Raw genomic sequence first — 23,730 nt, 5'->3', positions numbered from 1 at the left:
ACTTGTGATAGCTATACTTTACAACTGATGGCCCCTGCACAAGAGTTGGACTCTTGAGTTAAAACGTCAATGATATTTACCCATAAAACTTAAAAGGCACAAGAGGACCACAAAAATGGCACCCGTATTGATTTTTTCTCATTTCACACAGCATGGGCCACAAAAACGACATAGGCAAGTATCATTTTAGAAAATCAAAATGGTTCTCCCAATTCAAGACCCGATATTTGTGGAAATAGGCCCCAGTTCTTTTTATTATTTCTTCCCCAAAAGCCAAAACTACAAAAATTTTGAATCATGCATTTCGTTGACTGATTATTGTTTAATTTCATGGCTCTGTGCCTCAAACAACTTGAGAAAGAGATAACTCACTCACTTCTTTTAAATATAAAAAAAAAAAAATGGGTAACGATTAACGAACCACTAAAAAGGCATATATATTGCAAGCATTGAAACTTAATTAATTTCTAGCTAAAGCATGAAAATTTTACAACAATTAGAAACGAAAAGTTTACACACGTGATTACAATTTGAATGCTAATTGCTTAATTAAACAAAGAGTGTGAGAGTGATTAATTTTCCTTCATTCATGATTTAGCAGATTGATCTCGTATAAAATTGCCGACGTCAGCAATGAAAGATTCCTCGTGTAGCTCAGGGAAAACGTAGAAACCGTGAACCGCATTCGGATACTCAATCAAATAAGCTTCTTTGCCATGTCTCTTCAATCCCTCATAGTGCCTCTTCTGCCAATCTTTTAAAGGATCAAACCCACCAACAATTACAATCGTCGCCGGAATGTCCACTCTGGAAATATCAACGGCATTCTTCCCAAAAGTATTTGCCGCCGGATAGTCCCGATCAGAGCCTTCCGGCAAAAAAGCTTTCCACATCCAGTCAGTACGCTTCAATGAAACCAAGGGAGTTATATCATTAAGATCTTCCTCCGACTGAGTCCTCTCCTCTCCTCCGAAAAATGGCTGAATCGCTATCACTCCAATGAGCTTCAGCTTGGAAAATTTACACTCATTAGCTCGCACTGCCACGTTATGCGCCAAGTTCCCTCCGGCACTATCGCCGGCGACAAAACAACGTTTGAGGTCAGCACAAGCTGGGAAATCCTCGACTGTTGAGATTTTAGTGTCGATGAATTTTAACACATCAATCCCATCGTCATATTGACTCGGGTACCGATTCTCAGGAGCAAGACGGTAATTGACGGAGATGACGACGGCGGGGATCTCCTTGGCCAGACTTCGACAGTGATCATTGTAGCGTTTTGAGTTTGCAGCCAGAAGAACGAAGCCTCCGCCATGGAAGTAGACAATCACTGGCAAGCTGCTTGTGGTGGATGTTTCAGTAACATTGGTAGGTGTGTAGAGGCGGAACCAGAGATTACGGTCGCTGTCGATGACGATATCGAAGGATTTGACGCCATTTTTGGGCTGACTTGAAGCAGAGCATTTTAGGTCAACGAGGTTGAAGAGGCAACGGTTGCAGGTCATGTTAGGGCGGCAAGATACGTCGACGGCGAAGGCCACTGCCGACATGAAGAGCCTTGTCGTCCATGGGAGGTTTGGTGAGGCTTTAGCTTCAGGGTTTCCTGAATCTGGCATGTTGATATTATTAGTTTCAAATTTGCTATCAATAACTAATGAGTGATCACCGTGTCTAGGTCTTTGGCTTTATCGTCAAAAAATAATAATAACCAAGTTGAAAGATTTTTATGAGCTTTCAATTATTGCAGATATTAGATCAGTGGATCCCGCTGCGTTGCGTTTAACGTAACGTATATCTACACACAGTAATAATTTTTATGGTGGAGTCCACAACTATTATTGTGTGTGGTGTACGTTACGTTTAATTTTTATGGTGGAGTCCGCAACTATTGTTGTGTGGCGTACGTTACGTTAAACGTAACATAGCACCAGCCTAGATCAGTAGGTAATCTAGCTGATCAAAACGGGATTGCTCAATGGGAGAAAAACTGAAGTTGGACGTGTTTATTTTCGTGGGTAAAAGCTTATTTAGTCCCTATATTTTAAAGTTAGTGCCCGTTTAGTCCCTATATTTTTTAAAATACCTCAAACCATCCCTACCATTAAATTATTGACACTTTTGTCATTATCTTTTGTTCCTTTTAACTTATTTTTATAATATTGCCCTATTATAATAATTTTTTAGACATTATTAAAAAGAAAAAAATAACCCTATTATAATAATTTTTTTAGACATTATTAAAAAGAAAAAAATAAATTACCAGTTTAACACCAAAAAATAAAATAAAATTAAAAAATTTATATTAATTTTTGTGGAACACACTCTTGAGTTAAAATATTAATTTTTCTAAAAAAATTGATAATGTAATTTTTTACGATATTAATTTTTTAGACATACGTGAGCTTCCACAAAAATTAATATATACATTTTTTTGTTTTTATTTTATTTTTGAGTTTAATTTGATAATTTAATTTTTTATTAATATCCAAAAAAGAAACATTATTGTAAAAATGTAATATTGTAAAAGCAAGTTAAAAAAAATAATAACGGCATAAGTGTCAATATTTAGTAGCATGGATGTTTTGAGGTGTTTTTAAAAATACAGGGACTAAATGGACACTAACCTCATAATATAGGAACTAAACAAGCTTTTACCATATTTTCGTGGAGGTGATTTAATGTGATTTTTTATTGGGATTCATAATTTTTTTTAATTTTAAATTACGTAGATCTTACTCACATTAAAAATTGATGGGCCCTACTAAAAGGCCACATACTTATCAAATCTTAAATGCTCAGATTAATCTGCTAAGGCGTGCACAAATTTTTCTCACTTTGTGAAGTGTTCGATTATATTAAGAGCATTAATATATGTATATAATTTGACTAAATTTTGACAAAAAGTATATTTTAAAGGGTATCATTTTAAATATATTTTTGTTTAGGATTTAATCCACCTTTAGTTTCCAATTATTTTTCTTAAAATAATAGTAATTGGGATAATGGAATATATGTATGATTTTTTTATATTAATAAAAAAATTTGGAGCTATTCTAATTTTTTTTACTTCATAACAAAATTCTTTAAAGAATTAAAATATAAAATCAGAGGATTTTCTATGGAGAATTCAAAATAGGATGACCTTTATAAGCTTTCTCTATTCGTTTTACTTAGCGCTGGTAAAATTTGGCTCAATTTAATTATCCACACAAACATGACATGAATAAATGGGTGTAGATCGTTAAATTTAATACAATTATTAAATGGGATAGGTCTGGGTTGACGTGATTTTTTTGTGTGTTGGAATAGGATTTTCTTAACTCATTTACCCGAATAACAACACGATTATATAATTTTTTAAAATTAATTTCAAGATTCTTGTCATTAAAATTCAAATATTAGATATGATTCTCTCTTTTTATTTTTATTTTTTAGAAGGGTAGATATATACACAATATTTTATTTATAAAATTTTATATAGATTTAGAACTTTAATCATGTAAATGTGTAATATTTTTTTGGCGGGGGGTGTGTATATGTGGGTGTGTGTAACATTTATTAAATATATAAATATTAAACGGGTTATTTGGTAACCCATTTTTGAGTCTTAATGTTTTCACACGATTATTAAATGGACTGGGTTTGGATCAACTTAAATTTAATACGATACGAACACAAAACGACTACCCGTTTTGCCAGCTCTAGTTTTATTATTTAGACAATTAGAGGATCTCCAAAAAACTCTATTAATTTTACTCTTCAAAAATCTATTTATTTACGTATGTTGTAAAAAGGAGAGTGAAAATATGTTATTTTTAAAAAAAATCAAATAGAAATAAATATTATTTTAAACAAATAAATATTTTTCAAAGGAAAAATATGTGATAATTAAAGTACTTCTCTCTCTCGAATAAAACTAATAAAATATAAGTTGAATAGAGAGAAAATAACTTTATAAAATTGAAGAGAAAAAATTATTTTTTATTTGAAAAATTTTAATTAAAATATTTTTTAGAATTTTAAATATTAATGTGTTTCTTTAATAAATAATAAAATCATATTTGAGGAATTTTTTTTTTAGACATGTTCTAACAAATGATAAAAAATGAACTTATTTTGTGATTCCCAATTACCGCTTATTGAAGATATTTGTATGCATGTGGCTCGTTAACTTCAAACAGGTGTTAAAAACTTGGGTTATTTTTAACCAGTACCCAAATGTTTCAACATTTTTTATCGTACACCCACTTGTTTTGACAACTATCACCACGCACCCAAAACGTTAAAATTCTATGTTAGTTTAACGATCAAAAGGGTAAAACGGGAAATGCCAGTATGTAAGAACTAAAATAATAAAAATTATATTCATTTCCTTCTCCGTTTTCCTTTCCTTTTTAATTTTCTTCTCCATTTCAAACGTAAAACAAAAACAATACAAGGGTAATTTCTTGTTGCCAAAATCCGATGAAGGGCAACAAGGGTTGTTCGCCTTTGTTCCCCTCTGCCGTCTTAAGTTTCACAAGCTGCAGCGTGGTCGCGGCAAGCGCAAGCAATTTGGCGGCGAAAATAGGTGGTGCACAAGAGTTGTGAGATGCTGGTAGTGGCAAGACGGCAATGGTGCTGGTGGTGGTGTCACGATGGTGGGGATGGCGGTTGCAAAAATCATAGCCCTTGATGGTGTCTCGATTGTAGAGATGGTGGTTGGTGGCTGCAATGCAAAACTAATAAAACCTAAAATTTTAGGGCATTTTTATTTGTTTTGTGGTTATTTATTTGGTATAATAAGTATATTGAAGTATAATCTCTACTATAAATTTACTTTCTCCTCACTTGAAAATAAGATTTATATGGAGATATTGAATTAAATAAAATTGTAAGCAAATTGTTTATTTGTTTATTGTTTATTGTTTAGTTTTGTTATTTTATACTCTTAGATTTGTATTTTTATTGTAAATTAAAATGGGTAATTTTGTATCTGCACAGCCAAATCTATTCAATTTAGAGGTATTTTAGTCTTTTCAATATATAATAGCTTATGCCGTTTTACTTAACGGCAAAAAGTAACGGAATGGGTGTGCAGTAATACTTATCAAAACAATTGGGTGCATGGTAAAATATGTTGAAACATTTAGGTAATGGTTAAAAATAACCCTAAAAACTTTTCAATTAAAGATTGGTTTACGTACCCAACTGTCATTGCATTAAAATTTAAGATGTTATGTGAGACCAACATATCACTTCAAGAAGGCAGGCCCAGTCGGTCGCTGAGTCTGGAAGCAGTAATTACGATGGGTCCATTAAATTTAATGTCAAACCATCAATGAAATATATATTTTTTATTTTATTTTACCAGTTTTATCTTCTTTTTCTCGAATAACGGATCTTTGGTGTTGTTTCCATATAGATTCCTCTTTCATTGTAGCCATTTATAAATGTAAGACTTCATATCAAGTTGATAAATGTTCAATTCTTTTTAAGTAGAAAGTGTAACAAGATCTCAAATTTTATCCAAACGATCAAGCGACTCAGCAACATGAGAAAACATTACATTGTAATCGACTCCAAAATATTGTAATTGATACGAACCTTACTTTGGGTTTACGTATTAAGCCATCAGGATTGAGCCTTGTTTGTAGACCACTTTAATGATTTCTTTCTCTTCAGGACAATCAACTAACTACCATGTTCTGTTTTTTGAAATCGTCTTTATCTCTTTCTACAAAACATCTTAAATTTGTTTGTAAATTTGTAAATTTCCATTAGTGACAGTTGGCATTTGACACCAGACCCACACAGGTAAAAAATTTTCCAGCCAGATCTTAAAAGTACTCGACTCTACCAACAAAGTGTTGGCTCCACTGGCAATGGAGTCTTCTTAAGTGGTTTGATTGGGTTTGCTCCCCAGTTCGATTCACAGGGAAGTTGCCTTTATTGGGAGAACTTGTGCCTCCCGGTTCGAGCGAGCACTTCTGATGAAGAGTAGGAATCCATATTATACTAGGATTAGTTTCCTTATTAACTAAAGTTTAAGACTTTTAAATTCCTTTCTAATTTAGAATTTTGTTTCCCTTTCAATTTAGGATTTTGTTTTTCCTTCATGAATTAGGATAATTACTACTACTATAAATAGCTCCCTCTTGTAACCTTTGAAGGAGAGAATTTTGAGTTCAATAATATTTCAATTTTCAAATCTCTTTGTGAGTACTTGAATAGTTAATTCTCGGTATTCTACGGAATCAACGAGTCTTAACCCCTAAGTTCGCGGTATTCTTTTGAATCAACGTGAATTTAGTTGTTCTTTTATTCCGGTATTCTCTAGAATCAACGGAATATTTTGAACATTAAACTTCCGCTGCATCAGTTTGATATCAGAGCAAAACCTGGTATCACCAATCTAACTTCATCTACCACAAAACCTTTCCTTTTTCCCTTTTTGATTTTTTTCGTTTAGCTTAAAAAAAAAAAAACATAACTTTTTCAGACAAACCACCACCACCATCATACTTACCAACCCAAAATCTTTCAGATCCACCCATCCTTACTCGATTTCTGACCACTGTCATCGGAAATCTAAAACTTTTGCTTAATTACAGTTTCGGCCTAAAATTTTTTATTTACTTTCAGTGTAGCCCCACTACCTTTTTAAACCCGAATTTAAAAAAAAAAATGCCTCCAAGAAAAGCTCGTGATGCTCAAGAAGATGTTTCGAAAGATGAATCCCTGGCTAGTATGACAGCCAGAATTGATATGTTGGCTGCACAAATGGCACGAATGGCAGAGTTACTTGACGAACGCCATTGTACTCCAGAACGTGAAGACAAATCAAGTGGAAGCTTTGCTAACCCATTCTCTGGGCGTCGCCCTAGAACTGAGTCTACTGATGACAGAAGATGGGAATCTGGGTTGAGAATTGACATTCCCGAATTTCAAGGAAGTGGTCGACCTGAAGAATTATTGGATTGGATTAACGCCATTGAGGAAGTTTTCAAATACAAAGAAGTTCCTGAAAATAAACTAGTTTTGCTTGCTGCAACTCGATTTCGTGGAAGAGCAGCAGCTTGGTGGCAACAAACTAAGCTCACAAGGATTAGGCAAGGCAAAAAGAAGATTGATTCTTGGGAAAAGTTCAAGAAGCACTTGCGTGGAGCATTCTTGCCTCATAATTACGCCAAACTGTTATACCAACAGCTACAGAATTTAAGGCAAGGTAATCGATCAGTGGATGATTACACTACAGAATTCCATTGGTTGGTGGCACGCAATGACTTGACAGAGACAGAAGAGCAACAGGTTTCCCGCTATATTGGAGGCCTACGATCTCAATTTCAAGACCAATTAAATTTACTTGACTCATACTCTGTTTCAGAGGCACACCAACAAGCCTTGCAGTTGGAGAAGCAATTTAGTCGACGTACTAATGACTCAAGCTTTCGGGGTGCTCGAAGTGTTGTTCGTGATAATTCAAACCCGACTTCCCAATTTCGTACTTTCACTTCTCCAAATCCTCCAAATAAAACTAGTAAGCCTAGTGAAATCGGTCAAAGCAGCAAAACCCAATCCTCGGGTTCGGGATTACGCTGTTTTAATTGCGGAGAAAATGGGCACCGAATGACAGAATGTAAAAAAGGAGGAAAATATGGTAAAGGCTTATTCGTAGGCACAGAGGAAAGCGAAGACTATCAGGAGGAAGAAACTGAAGAGTTTGCTGTAGAACCAACTTTTGATAGTAGTGGTAGCGCTCAATCTGTTGAAGAACATGGTGATAGCGGACCAATGTTGATCGTGAACCGTGCATTCTTCACTCCTAAAGGTCAAGACAAAGACAAGTGGCTACGACAAAATATCTTTCAGACTACTTGCACAATTGGGGGTAAAGTATGTCGTATGGTCATAGACTCCGGCAGTTGCGAGAATGTCATTTCAGAAGAAGCCATAACAAAGCTAAATTTAAAGACAGAACCTCATCAAACTCCATACAAGCTCACATGGCTGAAGAAGGGGAATCAAGTGACAGTATCGAAATGTTGTTTAGTTTCCTTATCCATTGGTTCAATTTATAAAGACAAAATTTGGTGTGATGTTGTGGCTATGGATGCTTGTCATCTATTACTGGGTAGACCTTGGCAATATGATCGAAACGTAGTGCATGATGGGAAGAGAAACACCTACAGCTTTATGTTTAACAACACCAAGATCGTTCTCCTACCTAACAAGGAGTTTACTCTCCAGCAAGACTTGGGTAATTATTTGTTAAGCAAGAAGCAATTTATAGATGTTGTAGCAGAGACAAAGAGAATCTACATTTTATTGGGAAAAGAGAGTAACGGTAATTCAAAGATTCCTGAAGCTGTGACACCTGTTCTGGCGGAATTTCAAGATTTGTTCCCCAAGGAGCTACCACAGGCTTTACCACCTCTTCGGGATATACAACACCAAATTGATTTGGTACCAAGTTCTACACTACCAAATCGACCTCATTATCGTATGAGTCCTACAGAACATGAGGAATTAAGGCGCCAAGTAGAAGAGTTACTAGAAAGGGGATTTATCCGTGAAAGTCTTAGTCCCTGTGCAGTCCCTGCTTTATTGACTCCAAAGAAAGATGGTTCTTGGAGGATGTGCGTGGACAGTCGAGCTATCAATAAAATTACAGTTTGATATCGTTTTCCAATCCCTCAATTAGATGACTTGTTAGATCAACTCAGTGGAGCAACAATTTTTACCAAACTTGATTTGAAAAGTGGCTACCATCAAATTCGAATACGACCTGGAGATGAATGGAAAACAGCTTTTAAAATTCGCGAAGGGTTATATGAGTGGTTGGTAATGCCGTTTGGCTTATCCAATGCTCCGAGTACTTTTATGCGAGTCATGAATCAAGTTCTTCGCCCTTTCATTGGAAAGTTTGTGGTTGTTTACTTCGATGATATACTTATATATAGCACCAGCCACGAGTTACATCTACAACATTTTAGAGAAGTGCTTTCAGCCTTAAGAGCAGCAAGTTTATACACAGCAGTAAACAAGTGTATTTTCTTAACAAAGAAAGTATTATTTTTGGGATATGTGGTTTCGAAAGATGGTATATCTGTTGACCAATCAAAAGTGAATGCTATTCGAGATTGGCCTCCGCCAACTACTTTATCCGCCACCAGAAGTTTCCATGGATTGGCCTCTTTTTACAGGCGATTCATTCCTCATTTCAGTACTATTATGGCACCAATCACGGATTGCATGAAAGGAGGAAAATTCTCTTGGACAGAGGCAGCTACTAAGGCATTCGAGATTATCAAAGAAAAGTTGATTACTGCCCCAGTACTTGCTCTACCAGATTTTTCGCTCACTTTTGAGGTACATTGTGATGCTTCTAAGGTCGGCATTGGAGCTGTTCTTAGCCAACAAGGTAAGCCTATAGCTTATTTTAGTGAGAAGTTGAATGGAGCAAAGGCACACTATAGCACTTACGACGTAGAATTTTACGCAATAGTCCAAGCGTTAAAACATTGGCGACATTATCTAATTCATAAAGATTTTGTTTTATACACTGACCATGCCGCGTTAAAATACCTCAATAGTCAAGACAAACTCTCTCACAGACATGCCACGTGGACAGCATTCCTTCAACAATTTACTTTTGTGGTGAAGCATACCTCTGGTGAATCCAACCGGGTAGCAGATGCACTTAGTCGACGAACTTCTTTATTGACACAGATGCATAATCAAGTTCTCGGATTTGACACATTTCGAGAGTTATATGCTTCTGATCCTTACTTTGCTCCTATACTAGAAGACGTTGTTGCAGGGTTTCGCTCAGATTATCATTTACATGACAAATTCCTTTTCAAGAGTAATCAGTTGTGTGTTCCTGACTCAAGTTTGAGATTGAAAATCATTGCAGAGTTACATAATGAAGGGCACATGGGTCGTGACAAAACTCTGGCTCTAATAGCCAACACTTATTTTTGGCCTACTATGAGGCGTGAAATCTATCACTATGTCGAGACTTGTCGCATTTGTCAAGTTTCCAAGGGCGCAGCAACTAATGCTGGGTTATATATGCCGCTACCGATTCCAACACAACCTTGGGCTGACATTAGCATGGATTTTGTTTTAGGATTACCCCGCACTCAGAGGGGTATGGATTCAATATTTGTTGTTGTTGATCGATTCTCGAAAATGGCTCACTTCATTGCTTGCAAGAAGACTACAGACGCTTTGACTGTTGCTCGCCTATTCTTCAAGGAAGTCTATAGATTGCATGGTTTACCAAGTTCTATAGTATCTGACCGGGATACACGATTTCTTAGCCATTTTTGGAAGACATTATGGAAATTGACTAACACTCGCCTGAATTTTAGTAGTGCTTACCACCCACAAACAGATGGTCAAACTGAAGTTGTCAACCGCTCTTTAGGAAACCATCTACGTAGTCTAGTTGGCGATAACTTGAAGATGTGGGATCAAAAGTTATATCAAGTCGAGTTTACTTATAACCGTGCAGTTAAGCGTAGTACTGGTTTAAGCCCTTTTCAGGTAAATTACGGATATAATCCACGAGCTCCCATTGACTTGGCTCCAGTTCCAAATTTAGTTCGCAAAAGCGGTAAAGCAGAAGACTTTATTGAGCAGCTTCAGAAGATTCATGAAACTACGCAAGAGTCTTTGAAGCAGACGACCAAAGGTTATAAAATTATGGCAGACAAAAAACGTCGAGCTTTGGAATTTCAAGTGGGAGATTTTGTTTGGGTTATCCTAACTAAAGATAGATTCTCAGTTGGTGAGTACAACAAACTTTCTGCCAGGAAAATCGGCCCTTTGGAGATTATAGAGAAGATACATCCTAATGCCTACAGATTAAAGCTTCCTAGTCATATCCGCACTGCAGATGTATTTAATGTTAAGCATCTTATTCCTTACAGAGGTGATCATGATGAAGATGTTGCTGACAATCCGAATTCGCGGGCGAATTCTCTCCACCCTGGGGGGAATGATGAAGAGTAGGAATCCATATTATACTAGGATTAGTTTCCTTATTAACTAAAGTTTAAGACTTTTAAATTCCTTTCTAATTTAGAATTTTGTTTCCCTTTCAATTTAGGATTTTGTTTTTCCTTCATGAATTAGGATAATTACTACTACTATAAATAGCTCCCTCTTGTAACCTTTGAAGGAGAGAATTTTGAGTTCAATAATATTTCAATTTTCAAATCTCTTTGTGAGTATTTGAATAGTTAATTCTCGGTATTCTACGGAATAAACGAGTCTTAACCCCTAAGTTCGCGGTATTCTTTTGAATCAACGTGAATTTAGTTGTTCTTTTATTCTGGTATTCTCTAGAATCAACGGAATATTTTGAACATTAAACTTCCGCTGCATCAACTTCTAGTCTGGATTGTGGTACGGGCTTAAAGGTGTCTCTCACAGTTGGGGCCCTCCCCAGGATACCTCATGGTTAAGATAAAAAAAAAAAAGTATTATTTAATACAAGTGTGTATTATTTTATTGTATTATATTAATGTTGTATTGTAATAATATTATACCGTGTTTAATGCTACTATATTAATTTCTAATTCTACTATACTTGGTGTTGCACTATATTCACTGTATTAATTTTTTAGTGATTAATTTAAATTATATATTTAGAAAACAATATTTATGAGGTAAGACCGAGTGGGATTACCATGCTAATTGAAAAATAATCAAATAATAAAGTAACTTTGGCTGGATTTAATATTTAATTTTATTAGTGTTCTATCAGCCTTAGTTTCTTTAATAATTTTTTATATTAATAATTATATTTCATAGACTATCAACTTTTATTTTATTATTATATATATTTTTTATAATACCTCAATATCAAACGGAATTCAAATGGATGGAGTCAAAAGTAGGCCAAAGAATTGAAGATTAGACGTGTGTTAGCACACTGCTAGAAAATATTTAAAAAAACCAACTTTGGAAAAAAATAAATAAATAAGACATCATACATGATACATTTGTTTCGTCATAAAATTGATACGGTCACTATGAAATAGCTAAATTTGGGACAGACATAAATTTAAGGGCCTAGCACGAGACGGGCCTTGCGTTGGACACATATTGTGTCACTACAAACGGGTCGTGCCAAGCTAGAACTATACAAAACTAGGTTGGGCTGATCCGACTGAGGCCCTATTTGGTATTAAAATTGAATAGTTGTATTTTAAAAATAGTGTTTTGTATGAATAATTATTGTGGCATAGAAATTAAGTTAATTTTATCCCATTACTTGTAATAAAAAACTTATGATATTTTTATTATTTTTATAAAATTATTATTTAAAGTCATATTTACTATACATTATAATTTTTTTTCATAATTATAACTTTTTTCAATAGTACCTCAATACTAAATATGCGGTCAATTATCCCGTCTAAATACGCGCGACAATGCTAACGGTGCTAAATGTTATGAAAATATCAATTTTTATATGGATATGTTCATTAAAACAAGACTTTTACTCTCCCCAAATAGCAATTTTTTATCGGTTCATAGCTCCGACTATCAACAAAAAGGTTATGATCTATAACCCTTTAATTTGCCTATCCACTTACAACAATTTATGATTATGAGACTATAAAAAGAGAGTTTGCTTTTATTTTATTTTATTTTTTCAAGTTTGTACACACTAAAGAGAGAGAGCGTTGGTTTATTGAGTAAAAAAATATTCTTTGCTCCCTCTATTTCTCTTGTTAAAATATTTGTGTTTTACATATATTGATAAATTTATAATTGGAATTATTTATTATGGAGCCTGTAAATCGGAGCCTGCAATAAACAAGTATAAGTGATCTCTATGCAATTGCTGCATTTTTAACAACTTTTTGTAGTTACACTTTATGTATTCGCACAGTTTTTCTTTTTGAAACGTATGTATTTGCACAATTGAATGTATATATTACAAAATACTTAGTAACTATAATATTGCTACAAATAATCAAATGTTTATTACAAACAACAAAACACTTGTGATAGCTATACTTTACAACTGATGGCCACTGCACAACAGCTGGACTCTTGAGTTAAAACGTCAATGACATTTACCCATAAAACCTAAAAGGCACAAGAGGACCACAAAAATCGCACCCGTACTGATTTTTTCCCATTTCACACAACATGGGCCACAAAAACGACATAGGCAAGTATCATGTTAGAAAATCAAAATGGTTCACACAATTCAAGACCCGTGGAAATAGGCCCCACTTCTTTTTATTATTTATTCCCCAAAAGCCAAAACTACAAAAATTTTGAATCCGGCATTTCGTTGACTGTTTATTGTTTAATTTCATGGCTCTGTGCCTCAAACAATTTGAGAAAGAGATAACTCACTCACTTCTTTTAAATAAATAAAAAATTGGTAACGAACCACTAAAAAGGCATGTATAATGCAAGCATTGAAACTTAATTAATTTCTAGCTAAAATCATTAAAATTTCACAACAATTAGAAATGGAAAGAGTACATACACGTGAGTACAATTTGAATTCCAATTACTTAATTAAACAAAGAGTGAGAGAGTGATTCATTTTTTACTTCATTCATGATTTAGCAGATTGATCTTGTACAAAATTCCTGACGTTATCAATGAACAAAGATCCCTGGTGTAGCTCAGGGAAAAAATAGAAACCATGAACCACATTCGGATACTCAATCAAATAAGCTTCTTTGCCATGTCTCTTCAATCCCTCGTAGTGCCTCTTCTGCCAAACTTTTAAAGGATCAAACCCGCCAACAATTACCATCGTCGCCGGGATGTCCACGCCGGAAATATCAATGGCATTCTTCCCAAAAGTATTCGCTGCCGGATGGTCACGATCAGACCCTTCCGGCAAAAAAGCTTTCCACATCCAGTCAGTAAGCTTCAATGAAACCAATGGAGTTATATCATTAAGATCTTCCTCCGATTGAGTCCTCTCCTCTCCTCCGAAAAATGGCTGAATCGCTATCACTCCAATGAGCTTCAGGTTGGAAAAGCTACACTCATTAGCTCGCACTGCCACGTTATGCGCCAAGTTCCCGCCGGCACTATCGCCGGCGACAAAACAACGTTTGAGATCAGCACAATCTGGGAAGTCTTCGACTGTTGAGATTTTACTGTCGATGAATTTTAACACATCAATCCCGTCGTCATATTGACTCGGGTACCGATTCTCCGGAGCAAGACGGTAGTTGACGGAGATGACGACGGCGGGGATCTCCTTGGCGAGCCGTCGACAGTGATCATCGAAGCGTTTTGAGTTTGCAGCCAGAAGAACGAAGCCTCCGCCATGGAAGTAGACAATCACTGGCAAGCTGCTTGTGGTGGATGTTTCAGTAACATTGGTGGGTGTGTAGAGGCGGAACCAGAGATTGCGGCCGCTGTCTATAACGATATCGGAGGATTTGACGCCATTTTTAGGTTGACTTGAAGCAGAGCATTTTCGGTCAACGAGGTTGAAGAGGCGACGGTTGAAGGTCATGTTAGGGCGGCAAGATACGTCGACGGCGAAGGCCACTGCCGACATTAAGAGCCTTGTTGTCCATGGAAGGTTTGGTGAGGCTTTAGCTTCAGGGTTTCCTGAATCTGGCATGTTGATATTATTAGTTTCTAATTTTCTATCAATAACTAACGAGTGATCACTATGTCTAGGTCTTTGGCTTTATCGTAAAAAGATAATAATAATCAAGTTGAAAGATTTTTATGAGCTTTCAATTATTGCAGATATTAGATCAGTAGGTAATCTAGCTTATCAAAACGGGCTTTGCTCAATGGGAGAAAAACTGAAGTTGGACGTGTTTATTTTCGTCGAGGTGATTAAATGACGATTTGTTATTGGTAAGTTTGATGAAATCTCATGGGATTCATAATTTTTTTAATTTTAAATTAGGGTAAAAGCTTGTTTAGTCCCTATATTATGAGGTTAGTGTCCATTTAGTCCCTGTATTTTTAAAAACACCTCAAAACGTCCCTGCTACTAAATATTGACACTTATGCCATTATTTTTTTTTATTTTTAACTTACTTTTACAATATTACATTTTTACAATAGTGTTTCTTTTTTGGATATTAATAAAAAATTAAATTATCAAATTAAACTCAAAAATAAAAAAAAATGTATATATTAATTTTTGTGGAAGCTCACGTATGTCTAAAAAATTAATATCGTAAAAAATTAAATTATTAAATTTTTTAGAAAAATTAATATTTTAACTCAAGAGTGTGTTCCACAAAAATTAATATATATTATATTATTTTATTTTATTTTTTGTTGTTAAACTGGTAATTTATTTTTTTCTTTTTAATAATGTCTAAAAAAATTATTATAATAGGGTTATTTTTTTCTTTTTAATAATGTCTAAAAAATTATTATAATAGGGCAATATTATAAAAATAAGTTAAAAGGAACAAAAGATAATGACAAAAGTGTCAATAATTTAATGGTAGGGATGGTTTGAGGTACTTTTAAAAATATAGGGACTAAACGGGCACTAACTTCAAAATATAGGGACTAAACGAACTTTTACCCTTTAAATTACGTAGATCTTACTCACATTAAAAATTGATGGGTCCTACTAAAAGGCCACATACTTATCAAATCTTAAATGCGCAGACCAGTTTGCTAAGGCGTGCATTTAAGATTTGATAAGTGTTCGATTATAACAACAGCATTAATATAATCCACAAACGTAAATCAATTGGTATGAAATTATTTTATTTTAATTAAAATTTTAATTTAAAATTTAAAAATATAACTATATTAAATATTTATTAAAAAAATTTTGTCGTTTTAGTAGTTTTACTCAATTTATATTTAGATTAGTTGAAACTCAATATACTATTTAAATACTAAATCATTTAATACACTGAAAATATGAGCATTAATATATGTATAAAATTTGACTAAATTTTAGTAAAAAAATATATTTTAAACGGTATCATTTTAAATATATTTTTTTTTAGGATTTAATCCACCTTTAGTTTCCCATCATTTTTCTTATAATAATAGTAAGTGGGGATAATGGAATATATGTGCGACTTTTTTCGTATTAATAAAAATTTTTGGAGCTATTCTAACTTTTTTGACTTTAGACATAAACAGTATTCGGAAAATTAGAATAACAAAATTCTTCAAAACATTAAAATATAAAATCAGAGGATTTTCTATGGAGAAGAGGATGAGGTTTATAAGCTTTCTCTATTCGTTTTGCTACTTCAACAATTATAAATGATAAAAAAAAGGGTCCTATTTTGTGATTCCCAATTACAGCTTAATGAAGATAATGTATGCATGTGGCTCATTAACTTCTAACATGTGTCAAAAACTTGTCAATTAAAGATTGGTTCACAACCCAACTGTCATTGCATTAAAATTTAAGAAGAAATTATGTGAGACCAACATATCACTTCAAGAGGGCAGGCCCAGTCGGTTGTTGAGTCGCGAAGTTGTAAGTACAATGCGTCCATTAAATTTAAGAGAAATTAATTACCGACTACTTATTTTTTTCATCATTTTTAAAAATTATATAAATTTTTTTTTAATATTCTACCTAAAGTTAATATTTTTTTTATTAGTTTACTATTATTATAAATCTTTAATGACATCATAAGGGTAAAATTATTATTTCACAACAATACAATAATGGATAGGTGCAAAACAATATAACTTCAAGTAGAGTCTAGTAAAAAAAAATTAAGAATTATGTATTTTAAAAAAAAAAGTGGTCGGTGGATAATTTGTTTTTTTATATTTGAGGGTAAAAAAGTTATTTATATAATATTTCGTTAGTTTTTTTAACGATTTCCAAACGAAAATAGACAAGTGAGAAGAAATATAATTTTAGGTAGATTTCAGCTAAAAAAAATTATATATTTTTTTTTAAAAAAAAAAGATAAACGGTGAATAATTTTCCTAAATTTAAAGTCAAAACATCAATGAAATATTAATTTTTTTTATCAATTTTATCTTCTTTTTCTCGAATATCGGATCCTTGGGGTTGTTTCTATGTAGATTCCTCTTTCATTGTAGCCACTTATAAATGTAAGACTTCATATCAAGGTGATAAATGTTCGATTCTTTTTAAGTAGCAAGTGTACCAAGATCTCAAATTGTATCCAAACGATCGAGCAACTCAGCAACATGAGAAAATATTTCATTGTGATCGACTCCAAAATATTGTAATTGATACGAACCTTACTTTGGGTTTACGTATTGAACCATCAGGTCTGAGCCTTGTTTGTAGACCACTTTAATGATTTCTTTCTCTTCAGGACAATTAACTAACCACCATGTTCCGTTTTTTTAAATCATCTTTATCTCTTTCTTCAAGACTTTCACCCATATATTTTTTATTTGATGCAACTACATAAATTATCTAGTTCAAAATTTGTAAATTTCCATTAGTGACAGTTGGCATTTGGCACCAGACCCACACAGCCCAAAAATTTTCCGCCCGACGTTGCTCTTAAAAGTACTCAACTCTGATGCCATATTCAATTTAAAGAAGAGTTGACTATTGCCAACCGTCATTAATGTATTATATTACACTAAAAACACGTTTGGTACACTATTGTATTATTTAACATATTGTAATAATATTGTACAATGTTTAATGCTACTATATTACTTTCTATCTATATTATGTTTGGTGTTGCACTACTTTAATTGTATTATTTTTTTGGTAATTAATTTATATTATATATCTAGAAAACAATATTTATCAATACTTAAAATAAACTAAATATAAAATTCTTAAATTTCAAAATTTTTACATCATTTTCTTCATAAAAGATAGAAAATTAACAAATTCTAAAATTTTTTGTAGCATAATATTTATTTTTTCAACATTTCTAAAATATATATCCTTTGAAATAAAGAGCAAAAAAAATAATTAAATCAAATGATCTCTAAAAAATATCACAGCATAAATAAATCATTGAAGCATACAAGATTCGTCCAATAAGTCATCTAAAAATGATATTAAAAAAGTCAATACATACTACAACGTAGTTAGACAACAATAAAGTGATACAATAAGTATAAGGTAATCACCAACATACCATCGCAGTAATGAATTACAAAACACCTTATACATATCTTTCTTATTTTATAAAACAAATGGTAAAATAAATTACAAAACAATAAACACAAGTTGTCTCTATCCATATCACTCATCATCCTTATCCCTTATCTCACTCTTTTACCTTCTCATAACTAAATCTCCATCTCCAATTCTCTTTCCTCTTTCCTCTTTCCTCTTTTGTTTTGTTTTGTTTTTTTTTTTTTTTTGATGTATCGTGATATCATTTCACAAGTTTTCTTTATTTTTTCGGTTCTTTGCTTTCTTTGTTTATTTATTTATTTATTTATTTTTATAAAAAATACCAAATCTCAGTGTAGATTTATAATTATTATTTTTCCATTTAAATCCTTCTCATCTGAAGAAGAAAAGAAGAGAGAAGTAAGCTAGAATAAAAATAAAATAAGTAAAAAAGAGTAAGTAATTAACTGCAAAAGTTTGGGTTTATTTTATTTTATTTTTTTTTTGAAAGACTAGCCTTGATAATTTGTCGTGATGTCGAACAATAGCTATTGACCCATTGCACAAAGGTGGTGTAATAGTAGATGTGGTGTTTCGCGGGAGCACTTGAACGGCATTGACGGCATCGAGTAAAAGTGGCTGTGGCTGCGCTAAACTTTCACATTTTTCTTTTTTCAATGCAATCATGCGTAAACTTGATACCCACGGGTTTAGTTTGTGTGTTTTGAGGGTATAACAAAGTCTAATACAAAATCAGTAATGTTGGGTGCCAAATATATTATAACTTTATTTAGGGGTGGTAAAAAAGCATGGGCTGGCCAGGCTCGGTCAAGCCCAGCCCAGGCCCGCGGGCCTAAAGCCCGGCCCACAAGGGTGGGCCCAGATATGGGCCTAAAAATTACAAAGCTCACATATGTTGGGCATGGACAAGGGCTTAGCAAAAAAGTCCGGACTTGGCCCGGATTTTTTAAATTTATGAATAAAAAATAAATTTAATTTAAATAAAAAAAACTCAAAATATTAAATTAGTTTAATTTTTTATATTAGTATTTATTATTTTATTAGGTTGTATTACTAATATTTTATGTATTGGACTATTATTCTATTTATATATTAGACGATTATCTTTAATTTAAAATTTTTTTCTTAATTTAAAAAATATTTTATAATTAATTTAAAAAGCTCAAGCCCGGCCCGAGACAGGCACAGGCCCGAGTTCGGCCCGTTCAAGTTTAGACGGGCTTGTGAAGGGACTGGACTTCGTTTGAATGATGTGGGCTTGGGCCTGGGCTTTGAAAAGCCCGGCCCAAGCCCGCAAATTGCCATCCCTAACTTTATTGTATGATGGTGTATTATATTAGGGTGTATTAAGATATAATGTAATATTATGTTAGTGTAATATGAACTATAGTCTATGTAATAATATTTTGTATCATTATTTATATTACAATTATTTTAAATTAATATTAATTAAATATTTAGTATTAGTTGTACTAAACTTTAAAATAATAATTAATTTTTATAAATTAATTATTATAATATAATTAAATAATGTAATATTATATTTTATTTTTAAATATTATATAAGTATTTATTATTATCTATATTAATTATTATAATGTAAAATAAAAATATTATTACATAATATTATGAGCAATATAATATTAAATTAAAAATCTATTTTTATTTATTAAAATTAAAAAAACTGAAGAAAGCGCATGCAATTTGGCATTTAATCGAGCATTATATCCTACTATTATATCAACAAATAGCAGAACAATCGGTGTTACTGTGAGAAGGTGTTTGATGCCTAATATCCTGCTCGACGAAATGCCACATTGAGAAAACTGAGCATCATATATTGGTTTCTTTTTAAACAAAACTTTTAATCTTGCCAATAGCGACATTTACCAGTTCATAACACCGACCATCGACAAAGAAGTTATTATCCATAATTCATCTGTTTGACTTTATAGCTACTACAATTTATTATTATGAGACTATAATTTTTTGTTGTGGCCAATTATGAGACTATAATTAAAGGGTCTGATTTCTTTTTTTTTTTTTTTTTTGGACTAAGTGGTAGCTGCATTTGACAACTGCTAGTTGCAGCATGGCGGTGAGCAATGGGATTCTTAACATCAACTATATTTGCCCATAAAATGCACATAAGTGGGCACAAAAATGGCACCTTTGCTACCTGTTTGTGGTCCATTTCTTTATTTTTTCCAGTAATGCTATTAACAATCCTTTATTATCCGTACAACACTCCTTTAATGATGTAATTGTATTTAAGGAAACTCATTTTCCATTGCTCTAACTTATATAATTTTTTTAACGGAGGTCCGAATTAATTTAGAAAATAAAACGATTAGAGAAAGAAATCACATACAAATCTTTCTCTGTTGTTCATATTACTGCCAGCGGTCGGCGTCGATAAGGAAATATATGCAGTGGTTGAGCGAAAAACACTTGGCTGGCTGGCTTTCAGAGTTGGACTCAGTGAGAGCCATTTGGCCTTTTGGCCGAAAGGCGAGACTTGAGAGCTGCTGCTTTCACATATGGGACCAGTAATTTGAGTTCTTATATTAAAATATAGAGACTTAATTCCTTCTTTAATTATAAAATAATTAAATAGAAACAATCTTTAACCTAATGTCTTAATTATAAATATTAATAATTATCTAATGTAATATAAGTTGTTATCCAACTATAATATGAGTGGAAAAGAAAAGGTTAGACAGGAAGAGACAGTATCAGGCTTTGCTAAAGACTTTTTCGTCTTAATTTGTAGGAAGTCCAAAACAATTGAAAAGCCAATACAATACTTTAAAATGGATCTCTCAATTAATAAACTTTTCAACGCACCCGTTTACTTTCTCTGCAAATTCTTTTAATAAAGGGAAAATGACAAACACATCCCAATATTTAGGTAAAGGAATAAAAATTTTTAATGTTTCAAAAAATATATTTATACCCTAATTTATTATAATTTTATAATTATACCCTTCTAATATATAAAAAAATTATTATATTATCCAATTTGTCTATATATTGTTAATAAAATTATAAATATACCCTCATTATCTCATTCTTCTATTTAAATTTGTATTAATAACCAATTTTAAAAAAAGACATCTACACACTTAAAAAAATTGTAAATAAATTATAATTTTAAAAATAAAATTAGTTATTAATACCATAATAAATAACATAGAAAATTGGTTATAAATGTACAAGTTTAAATGATTGACATGTGGAGAATTGTTAAATATACAAGTTTAAAGTTTAAATAAAATTAGTTATTAATAACTAATTTTATTTTTAAAATTATAATTTATTTACAATTTTTTTAGGTGTATAGATGTCTTTTTTAAAAATTAGTTATTGATAAAAATTTAAATAGAGAAATTGGGCAATGAATGTATATTTATAATTTTTTTATAATATCTAATTTATCTATTTATAATTTTATTGATAATATATAGATAAATTGGATAATCTAATAATTTTTTTTATATGCTAGAAGTGTATAATGGAAAAATTATAATAAATTATGGTGTAAATATCTTTTTTGAAACATTAAGGAAATTTTTATCTCTTTACCTAAACATTGGGGGTGTGTTTGTCCTTTTTTCTTGAATAAATTATCAACGAGTCATTTTCTTTTCTTTTTTCTTTTTACGACTCTTCATCTATTCAGTTTTTTTTTTTTTAAAGAGATCTACTCAATATTTATTTAGTTGGAATAACTTTGTTTCTCGTATTTTTCTCACAAATTCGTTACTCCCAATACTTTTTTTTAAAAAAAATTATTTTTCGCATACATATTAAATACTGTTAAACTATCAGTTTTATGCCCAGAATTAGAAAGGCATATGTTTCTCACCCTCAGAGTCTCAGTAACAAGCATTGAAACTGAATTAATTTATTTCTAAAAACATGAAAATGTCCATGCAATTACAGATGTAAAGAGTACAAACATACGAGTACCATTTGAACAAAGAGTGAGAGAGTGAATAAGTTTTTCCTTCATTCATCATTTGGCCGATTGATTTTGTATAAACTCCTTGACGTCATTAATGAGCAAAGATCCCTCGGGCAACTCAGGAAAAAAATAGAAGCCATGAACCGCATTCGGATACTCAATCAAGTAAGCTTCTTTGCCACATTTCTTCAATCCCTCGTAGTGCCTCTTCTGCCAATCTTGTAAAGGATCAAACCCACCTACTACTACAATCGTTGCCGGAATGTTTACGCCGGAAATATCAACGGCATTCGGCCCAAAAGCATTCGTCGCCGGATGGTTCCGATTAGACCCTTCTGGCAAAAAAGCTTTCCACATCCAGTCAGTACGCTCCATTGAGACCAATGGAGCTCCAACGAGCCTTGTTTCCGATTCAGTCCTCTCTTCTCCTCCGAAAAATGGCTGAATCGCTATAACTCCAATGAGCTTCAGCTTGGAAAAGTTACACTCATTAGCTCGCACTGCCACGTTATGCGCCAAGTTGCCGCCGGCACTATCTCCGGCGACAAAACAACGCTTGAGATCAGCACAAGCTGGGAAGTCCTCGATCTTTGAGATTTCATTGTCGATGAATTTTAACACATCAATCCCATCTTCATATTGACACGGATACCGATGCTCGGGAGCTAGACGGTAGTTGACAGAGATGACGACGGCCGGGATTTCCCCGGCGAGCCTTCGACAGTAGTCATCGAAGCCTTTTGAGTTTGCAGCCAGGAGAACGAAGCCTCCACCATGGAAGTAGACTATGACTGGCAAGCTGATTGTGGTAGCTGTTTCAGTGACGTTGGTGGGTGTGTAGAGGCGGAACCAGAGATTGCGGGAGCCGTCGATGACGAAATCGGAGGATTTGACGCCGTTTTTTGGTTGATTTGAAGCAGAGCATTTTATGTCAAAGAGGTTGAAGAAGTTACGATTGAAAGTGATGTTACGGCGGCAAGATACGTCGACAGCGAAGCTCAATGCCGACATTAAGAGCCTGGTCTTCCATGGGAGGTCCGGTGAAGCTCTAGCTCTAGGGTTTCCTGTATGAGCCATGTTGACACTAGTTTCTATCGATGAGATCTGATCACTATGTCCAGGTTCTGATTTTACTGCAAAAATAACCAATCAAATTGAAAAGATTTTATGGGCTTTCAATTATTGCAGCATGCTGGATCAGATCGATTTGTATTGTGTAGACCAGCCTGTCAAAATCGGATTGCTTCAGGGAAGTGCTCGATTATAATATTAAATAAGCTTATAGGTTTCAATAATTTTATAAGTTATAAAATTTATTATTTAATAAATGAATAATCCATGATATTCAAAGTTAAGTTGAGATTGTTAATATTATTGTTTTGATAAATATAAAATTATTTATTAATTAATTATATCATTTAATGAGTAAATTTTACGTCATTTAATACTCAATATTAATTAAAAAAATATAGGCGTTATAATTATAAGTGTGACTTTAATATTAATTTAAAAAAAAAGGATTTTGAAGCTACTCTAACCTTTTTGACTTCACCTTTTGATATAAAATAGTATTCGAAAAATAAGAATAATGAAATTACGCAACACATGAAAGTACAGAAACAAAACATTTCCTAAATGGAACGGGGGCTTGGGAGCTTTTCTCTATACTTTACCACATTTGGTCCAT

General features: G+C 32.9%; 4 protein-coding genes across 4 annotated transcripts; 1 reads left to right on the top strand and 3 right to left on the bottom strand.

Moving 5' to 3' along the window:
* Window positions 1-418: 418 nt before the first annotated feature.
* Window positions 419-1,684, bottom strand: LOC102624224 (probable carboxylesterase 18). The gene has a single exon (XM_006478277.4). The coding sequence runs from the start codon at window positions 1,614-1,616 to the stop codon at window positions 588-590; it is 1,029 nt and encodes a 342-aa protein (XP_006478340.2). The 5' UTR covers window positions 1,617-1,684; the 3' UTR covers window positions 419-587.
* A 4,982-nt stretch (window positions 1,685-6,666) lies between these two features.
* LOC127900722 (uncharacterized) lies at window positions 6,667-8,658 on the top strand. Its single transcript, XM_052435928.1, has one exon. It carries the CDS (start codon window positions 6,667-6,669, stop codon window positions 8,656-8,658), a length of 1,992 nt encoding a protein of 663 aa, XP_052291888.1.
* A 4,786-nt stretch (window positions 8,659-13,444) lies between these two features.
* Window positions 13,445-14,829, bottom strand: LOC102623937 (probable carboxylesterase 18). The gene has a single exon (XM_006478276.4). The coding sequence runs from the start codon at window positions 14,606-14,608 to the stop codon at window positions 13,577-13,579; it is 1,032 nt and encodes a 343-aa protein (XP_006478339.2). The 5' UTR covers window positions 14,609-14,829; the 3' UTR covers window positions 13,445-13,576.
* A 7,134-nt stretch (window positions 14,830-21,963) lies between these two features.
* Window positions 21,964-23,288, bottom strand: LOC102623339 (probable carboxylesterase 18). Its single transcript, XM_006478274.4, has one exon. The coding sequence runs from the start codon at window positions 23,118-23,120 to the stop codon at window positions 22,095-22,097; it is 1,026 nt and encodes a 341-aa protein (XP_006478337.2). The 5' UTR covers window positions 23,121-23,288; the 3' UTR covers window positions 21,964-22,094.
* Window positions 23,289-23,730: the final 442 nt, after the last annotated feature.

This window comes from Citrus sinensis, chromosome 3 (assembly GCF_022201045.2).
Source record: "Citrus sinensis cultivar Valencia sweet orange chromosome 3, DVS_A1.0, whole genome shotgun sequence".
Lineage (NCBI taxonomy): Eukaryota > Viridiplantae > Streptophyta > Magnoliopsida > Sapindales > Rutaceae > Citrus > Citrus sinensis.
Note: the sequence above shows the minus strand (reverse complement) of the source record. Positions and strands in the feature narration are given on the sequence as shown.

Bases quoted from the DNA above. Each gene is read 5' to 3' on its own strand.
- LOC102624224 (XM_006478277.4), bottom strand. From the start codon at position 1,616: ATGCCAGATTCAGGAAACCCTGAAGCTAAAGCCTCACCAAACCTCCCA.
- LOC127900722 (XM_052435928.1), top strand. From the start codon at position 6,667: ATGCCTCCAAGAAAAGCTCGTGATGCTCAAGAAGATGTTTCGAAAGAT.
- LOC102623937 (XM_006478276.4), bottom strand. From the start codon at position 14,608: ATGCCAGATTCAGGAAACCCTGAAGCTAAAGCCTCACCAAACCTTCCA.
- LOC102623339 (XM_006478274.4), bottom strand. From the start codon at position 23,120: ATGGCTCATACAGGAAACCCTAGAGCTAGAGCTTCACCGGACCTCCCA.